Source organism: Egretta garzetta, unplaced genomic scaffold (assembly GCF_000687185.1).
Source record: "Egretta garzetta isolate BGI_Z169 unplaced genomic scaffold, ASM68718v1 scaffold87, whole genome shotgun sequence".
Taxonomy (NCBI): domain Eukaryota; kingdom Metazoa; phylum Chordata; class Aves; order Pelecaniformes; family Ardeidae; genus Egretta; species Egretta garzetta.
Window position 1 is genome coordinate 3,043,618 of NW_009260286.1, and position 8,426 is coordinate 3,052,043.

At 41.3% G+C, this 8,426-nt stretch overlaps 1 protein-coding gene across 1 annotated transcript in view; it reads left to right on the forward strand.

The window, feature by feature from the left end:
* The window catches only part of HS1BP3 (HCLS1 binding protein 3), a 58,109-nt gene extending 53,997 nt beyond the window's left edge, over window positions 1-4,112 (forward strand). Inside the window, exon 8 of the mRNA XM_035897942.1 lies at window positions 3,869-4,112. Within this exon, the coding sequence (XP_035753835.1) occupies window positions 3,869-4,097 (229 nt within the window). The 3' untranslated portion in view covers window positions 4,098-4,112. The remainder of the gene's footprint in view (window positions 1-3,868) is intronic.
* Window positions 4,113-8,426: the final 4,314 nt, after the last annotated feature.

The window sequence follows — 8,426 nt, forward strand, 5'->3', positions numbered from 1 at the left end:
CTTGGCAATAAAGTTAGGACCAGGCTTCTCTTTTCTCCTGTCATTTTCCTGGGTCGCATCATACCATGTAAAGATTCCTTCTGGATGCATTCGGCCATTTGCCTCCACTCTCAAAGCTCCTCTTCTGGTCTGATTTCCATTTAACCTAGAGATAGAAGTCAACTTCTGCAGAAATCAGTATCCTGCAAATTCTCCCATTGTGGATTCTCATGCTGCCTTATTTTCTCATCTCCATCCACCCAGTGGCCACAGATGTGCAAATTAAGTTTTCATGCAGCAGGACTGCAGTCGACCTCTTCTGCCTCATTAATCTAAATTGTGCCTGCCTGGTGTGATGGATCAGGTTGCTGTGGAAAGCCAATGCTAGAATTGATCCTGTGAATGTTGCAGCAGCTCTGTGGGCCCACAGAATTACATAAATTATCACACTTCCTAGCCTGAAATAATTATCACAGTTGTCTGAGCAGCTTTTTAGGAGAGATTTAATTAACTTCACCTTTGATAACAAATCGGGAGTTGAACTGGAAGGAAGCAGCTGACAGCGTAAGATTTGTCTTTTTCCAGTGCTGAGGACTGTGTCAGCAGTGGCATCCCAGTTCTGCTGCCCTGTGGTGGTAGACCTGGTATATTCTTTCTTAGGATTAGGCTGATCTAAGACACTGGTGTTGAATGCTATTAGACTCTCTCCAGCTCCAGAGCAAGGTGACTGGATGCAGCTGCCTGCTGGGAATGGTCCCTATCCCGCGCCAGCTCCGAGTTGTGCCTGGAGTTTTTCGGAGGAGGCTAATCTGTGCCAGACCAAAGCTGTGCCAGTGGTTCTTCTAGCATTTCAACAGTACCGGCTCTCATGTTCCAGTGTCCAGGCATATTTCCTGGCACTGGTTAAAGTACCAGTATGAAGTTACCTGTAATGGATTGCAGAGGAGAGCAGGAGCAGGAGGGGAGATACCGCCTACACAGCCCCCTGTGCTTTGCACTCCTGCGGTTAACTCCAGCCTGTATAATTTCCATGGGCCTTGTTAGACATCACACTGTCTCTACTGACCATAGCAGATGCGATGGTCAACAGATACTTTGAAGCCTCCTGCCTATTTTTGGGCACAAGTCTTTCCCCAAGACATGTATGTGATATTACACCTCTCCCCAAGGCTTCACTAAGGTATCTCTTGTACTTGGAATTAACACCAGGCAAAATAAAGACATTGATAATAAGATAGGGAAAAAAGATAAGTCTGTTCTGCAAGAACCGCTGTGAGTTGCATAGCCTAGCTTCAAGCATGATTTGTTTGGGTATTTTAGCAAATTATGTGAGTCTTTGTCCCGTGCTTTCACTACTGATTCTCCTCATTAGAGCATTTCCAGCAAGCAGAGGTCACTGTCCCCATCATGCTAGATGCCATACACGCACATGGTCATTCCTGTCCCAAAGATCTTTTCCAAATAGACAGGACAAAGTTCAGAGAAGTGGCATCCCAAATGTTGATGTTCTGGTGGCAACTGCATCTGTCTCCAAGTCAGAACTCGTTTATTCTCTTGAAGTCCACATGCTAGCGGTCATATTGTAGGGCTTTGCAACAGTCTTCCTTCAGTGAGGGTTTTGATTGCTTTCTGTGTCTGGAAACAAAGAGATTTTCCACCAATTGAGTCTGTGAATCAGCACAACAGTATGGCAGGAATTTTAAACAATGTGGCGCTGCTTTTCCATTACAGAAAAAGAAAGAGACTAATTAGAGAATGATTAATCACATGGATTCTGTGCCTGATTGTCTATAAAAAGATGGGGAATAGGGGTGGGAAGGTTCTTCCTTTAATCTCCTTGTTACTTCAGAATAGTTGCTTGATTTTTTTCTTTCTCCTCTTGGCCTGGAGTTAAATATGGTGGTAGTTATGCACTGTAACAATTCATTTGCTTCTCAAGAAGTAGAAGTCCTTGTTTCTGTCTCTGCCTGAGGCATTTTACATTTTACCTCTTTAGGTTTCCAAAGAGATTTGTATCTCACATGATCAAATGGCAGTGGATCAAACAGTTTGCCCATCACTGCAGCAAGGAAAAGCAGGTTTTGAGACAAAGACCACATACTATCTGCTGTGTTCTCTGTAAAAGACTTCTGTCTAACCAAGGTCTTTAAAAAATCCAGGACAAAAGAAGGAATTTAAATGATCAGGTTCCAGACTTTGAAAAATCATCTTCTGCAGAATTTTTGGCCTAAAAGCACACTACCAAAAACCCACCCCCACTACTCCCCAAGAAAACCCCACAAACTACTGGAATGCATCTTTGGGGGGTATTTTATGACTGCGATGAGTAGTTTTGTTGCTGTGGTTAGCACAGAAATTAATATAGAGCCACACAGGAGTGGAGAATTCAGGAAACTGTACCATCTGATCAGATTAATGAGCTCAGTTTAGTGCTGCCCCCGCTGCGCAAGGGCACCCAGCTCTCAGGCAGTGCACCTGAAGTCATGCTTCCTCCATGTGATCGGTATGTATATGTATGTATTGTTCACCTGGTTATTATGGTTTCTGTTATTTATGACCAACACTTTATGACACGGACACCGATTCATTCAGTATTTGTTTACGCCAAGGAGGGAGGCATCAGATCAGCTAAAGAAAGCTAGGCTTCAGAAATACCAGCCCTAACATGTTTTGTTTATTACACAGCAAAGAGAACAAGAACATGTCTTGGCAATGTGATCACAGGTGTGATATCTCTTGGATATCAGAGTTTGGAGCAAATAAAAATGCCTGGGCTTAAATTAAATTAATTTCTTCTGTGTAGATGAGGAATTCAGAAGGAAGGAATACACTGACAAGGTATTTTGTAAGTTAGGTGGGATATGTCACCCACAGGGAATCACAGAAACTAAGAAACATCAGAAATCTTATTATCTAAATAAAAGAGAATATAATTGCCAGAATTACCTGGGGCATGAAATTTGAGGTACCAGCGGGAGCCGTCTGCTGAAATACAAAGTCCACAAGGTAGAGTTGAAAGTGCAGAGCTCTGAGCCAGTGGCCGTCAGTGGGTCTGTTCAAATATTTCCCAGTTTTAGATATTAGTGTTCAGATTTTACAAGATTAGCCTTGGTTAAAGGTTTGTTTAGTCACAAAAAGATCTGACTTCAAGAATGGTTTTATCTTAAAGGGTTCTGACCATTTGTATGGCAGAAAATTCAGGCTAAGCCAGTTCATGGTGTGTCTCTCGATAAGGTCGAACAATCCAGGTAGAAAACATACTTAACTGTTTCAGCTGTTTTGGGATATTTCAATAGGAAATAGGACTATTCCCTAGTGAAATAATCACCAAAAAAGTTATTTTATATGTTCACAGATTGCAAAACTCCTTCAGTTTCTTGAAAGAAAATGTGAATATAATATTTTTAAAGCAATTAGATTTTCCAGTTTTTCATGGCTGAGCATAGGGGCTGCTCAAGCTCAATCTTGAGGGGTGGGGATGAAGTGGAAGCAGAGCTGAATGTCAAAAATTTTACTGTCCCAGGAATGAAAATTCCTGAGCTCTTGAGGAAGCAAACCATTGTGATAGATATCAAAAGCATTTTTTTTCCCAAAATAAAATCAAGTTCTTTTTATTTTGATAATTGCAATTTGCTTTTAATTTAGACATTTGAAAACGTGTTGTAAAATTAATTAACTTGCATGGTGAACTGAAAAATCGCATTATAAAAAGACAGTTCTTATTTTGGTAACATTGAAACTTTTATGGAAAGCTCTTCCTAAAAGAGAAATTCACCAAAGTTGATCCTTTCCTGCAGGAAGTTTTCTTTTGCAAGAATGCATTTTCTTACAAAACAAAAAGCAGTTTGGAAATTCCCCAGATGTTACTGATGTTTTCTTCTCATTCCAGAGTTGAAGATGATTTAGAGAAGCTCTTGAAAGTAACCTCCAAACCAAAACCAAAGGTACCATCAAAACCACCGTTGCCTCAGAAGCCAGCAGTTACCCCCAGGAGCTCTAATTCATCTCCACTGGCAAAGCCGAAGGAAAGCAGGATTCAGACAATGAATGAAGTGGACATTCTCCAGTATATCCAGGAAAATGAATCTATCAACGACGAAGATACAAATCTTTTTTGAACATACATATTTTTAAAATGTAATGATGCTTTCTTGGCCTGAAGTCCCAGTGAGCTTGGTGATGGTAGCAAGAATTGACCAGGTCTCTTTACTGTCGCAGTACTCATATGATGTTTTCAAAACAGTGCAGTCGTGGTAAAATGTTGCCTTAGATTTCCAGGGTTTTACAGGGTATGTGGACAAGGACATAGCACTACAGATAGTCTACTACTATTTTAGTATCAACATAGTACAGTTTTGGCCAGTTTAGTCTTGACTGAAAATGGTAAGCATGTTGCACACATGGCAACTGTGAACAGTGTCCAACAAACGCTCTGAGGCAGGACAGGATGCTGTTCCTGTCATTTTAGTGTATTTCAGCTCACTGGAAAAATAATTTTCCTTTTATCCCGTGCATTTTTGCCCTTTCCTCTCTGACTGGTATTTCAGTAATTTATAACCAGGAACTGTTAAGTATAGGTAACAATTCCTCTATAGTTCAGCGAAACACTGAAATCCCAGCTAAGCCTGACAATCTGCTGCCTTTGTTGTTGTGCAAATGCCGACTTGTAGCATAATTTGTAGGAGTGCAAACACTAAACGCTATGCATTTCGGGCCCCTGGGGAGAAGAGCAAATGACTGAAGATGAGTAAGAGCGCAGCTCCAGACCTATGCAGAGGTTGCAGTGTATAGGAGGTTTGGATGCTGTAGGGCTCTTGTGAACCTACTCTAGGATTCACAAGGGCTAATTTTTTCCAGCCAAGTCTTCCTGGGCTTCCACTGTAGTTAGTGAAGAGAAAGAGATTTCTCCAGGAGGTGTTTCAGTGCAGGTGTCCTAATGGAGGAACTCTGGATCGCTCTCTGGAGTCCTTCACTCTGTCTTTCCCCTTCCCTTCTCCCAGAACTTAAAGAAGCCATGGTGATTAATTCCACTAAGCTAAAATGGTTAAAAACAAGGGAGAACAAACTTGGGATCATCCAGAGGAAAAAATAGGAAGAAAATACACTGGAGAAATTTTAATATGCAGGGAAAGGAAAACATGGTAGAACAGGTATCCCAGACTACTCCTTTTCTTCTGTGCCTCAGGCACTCTGGTTGAACATGCTGAATTTACATCTAATGTGGGTTGATACCTGCTGTCATGCAGAAAGAGATTCCTGGACTCATTCCACGTGTCTTCTATCCAGATGTGAAGACAAGCTCCCCAGAGGGAAAATATTAATATGTTTAAGCCATATCACTGTCCCCAGATTTGCCTTTCCAATATAGAACAAAAGAAATAGAAAGCATTATATATATTTTTTTAATAATGAAATGATCTCTATTAGTATTTCCTTTTTAAGCCAATGAAAAATATGATATTTTGGGATCAGATAAAGCATAAGCATCATCTATGTACAGTATGTTTCAGTATAATAAAACATTTTGCTAACCTGCAGGTGTTACTGTTCTTCTCTAGGTTGTACAGTAGCAGCAAACCACAGTTAAAGGATGGATTCCATTTAAGACATGAGGAGCGTTACATGGTGTTAAAGTGCATGCTCAGCTAAAACCCTCTGTAAATAAGTACGAAACCAAGAATGTGGCTGCACTCCTATTTCCTTTGGGAGCAGCTAAAGGTAAAATTATATATGGGCAAAGGTAGTACCTGATCCTGTCTGCCCTCAGTGTCCTGGTGCAATTAGGAAGCTTGTTTATCCCATCCTGCAAAAGGGGAACAAAAGCACTGAGGAGAAAATAAATTACTTGCCAGCAAGCAGGCAGAGAAACACAGGCAGGATAAATTAATTCAGGACATCCTTCTTGTTGCACTACCTGGTGTCATGAACAATCACTGTATATTTCACTAAGGGCTGAGGAATCTTGATCTCCACTTTATTCAGCACTATTCGGGGAGACTGGTTGCCTTTCTGTATTTTTGGCCTACAGCCCATCACATGGCCTGAACACTGCTGAAACTACCATATTGAGGGCCATGGATTTAATAATCAGTAGACTGAATGCAGATCTTCACCCTTAATGGGGGACCAACAAAGGAAAAGGATTAAGATTTCTTGAAGTAAATTAGAGGAGGCATAGAAGAACAGAGCTGGCAGTGGCCTGGGAAGACCAGTTTATCCACCATCCTGCCCCAAGCAGGAACATCTGGCCTGTGTCCTGCTGCTGGCAGTCCTTACTGGCCAGGACAAGGTGTTACTGGTGTGAGGCTGCAGCTGGAAGAGTAGGCAGATGGCAGAGCAGGACATGGTGGCTGAGGACAGGTTGCAGAGACACCCGAGCACGGGCACTGAATTATTCTTGCAGTGGCAGTAATTATGCCTGTGTTGTCTCTCGTAGACATTCTTCTAACCTTTCCCTAAAAGTTTGTCTGTCTGGAGAGCAGCACTGGAGATGTCATAGCCTCCCTGCATGTGCCATTGCAACTCTTTGCCATCCTATTAGAAATGTTTTCTGTCTGTTTGACATAACTGTTCTTTCCTGCAACTTAAGCTCATTATTTCTAATTCTCATCACCACAGAAAGAGAACGAAGTATATTCCTTTCAGTCTCTTTTCTAGACTGAACAGCTCTGCCCAGTGAGGGTGGCAGCAAGACAGCTCAGGAGATCACTACGGCACCAGCTTCTCGCAACTTGGTGTGTCCTAGATGAATGTTGTCATCTTGTATTGGATTTCTCCCCTGTTCTTAGAAGAACTGCTGCATATCCATATACCAGTTTGCCAGGGGCAATAAAGGATGCCAGCATCCCACACCCTTTCATCACCACCACTTGGTGCAGGGACACTGCGTGCAGCCTTTGTTCCAGCTGGGGCTGTGGATTTCTTTCGCTGTTCCTCATAGCGATGTTGTCTGTCTGCCTTCCACCACCCCTAAGAGCTCCACTCAGAAATGGCTCGTGATTTTGTAAAGCAGTGGGAGGGTAAATATTATGTATTACCGTCATAACCATGGGAACATTCCCAGTAATACTGATGTAACAACAATGTAGCTGTATCCATTCTGAATGGCCAAGGAATACTTTGCCCCCCAGCCCTCCCTAAAATTGTCAAATTACCTAAACAACACAGGGAAGGAAGAGCTGTTAATTGTTTCTGTGCTAGATTTTTAAGATGATTTTAAGGTCAGTGTTTTGCTTCAGAAAAAAAATCTATCTTTCCTGTCAAGGAACTAACATAAAAGGATCCTTCATAAATCCCAGTGTTATGCATTTGTTTTACAATGCAAATGTCTAGCTGCAGTAATATTTATAGGCACTTAGAGGTGAGTTACAGTCCTTGAATAAATTATGTATAATGAATCATTATTATACAAGAGAAGAATGTCAGACAAGTGTAGCCCAGAAAAATTGAACATATTATTTGAAATGACATAGGGAAACCACACAACATACTTTGCATCCTGCCAGACCAGAACTTCCTTTTTTTTTTTTTTTTCCATACATCACTTCTAGTAGCAGCTATTTTATTAGCCTGCTCTTGATAACTCTTGAAATTCAATTATGGACTCTAATGTAGTTCTTGGCTGACAGGCATCACCTTTCGACATTAGTAATAGCTAGCTCATCACAAGATTGAAAAGCGAGAGGGTTATATTTAAAACCTTACAAAAGGTGTTTTCTTTAGTGATTAGAATGCATAATAGGTATCTCTATTGCTGTAGAAGCTGCTTTTTGTTTTGCATAACCTTCTGCTTGGCATGTGGCACAGCACTAATTGACAAATAACACTATATGCTTCGTTATTTGGATCACGGTTAAAATAAGGATTTCACCAAGCTGGGTGTTTCACAGATGACCCATGCTCAGGTCTGTTCTGTTGCTAAATTTTTAGGAAAGCTAATTCTCACGTAGCGTTTAAGGCCTAGTTCTGTCAGTGAGACTTTGGGTTGGGTCTAAAGAAATGCATTAACTGAAACTGCTGTTTCTGCTCATCTTTGCCCAGATGTTAGCTTCTGCAAAGAAGCTGAGCTTGCTACAGCAGAATACACAAATCAGCCTGTGATTTAAGGTCATGAAAATGCAGCACGCTCATGGGGCACAAACGCATTAGCTGATGAAAGGAGACTCTAAATGACCAGTCCCCGTGGTTGTTAGTTTTACTATAGAGTACAAGAAAGCACTGATATTGCACTTAAAAATGTGACTGTCGCTAATGTCACCAAGGTTCCTTGAATCTTTGTGTGTGTGTGTGCATCAACCGTGTTTCTTCTCAGTAGATGTGCTCTGGAAGTCAAGAAGAGAGAGGGGCTTTACTGTGAGGTTTTATCTATATTCTTACTTTTCATCTCAACAGCAATAATGGGACTGAATACAGTAATTCAGTTGCTTTCATTATTGCACTCATTCATT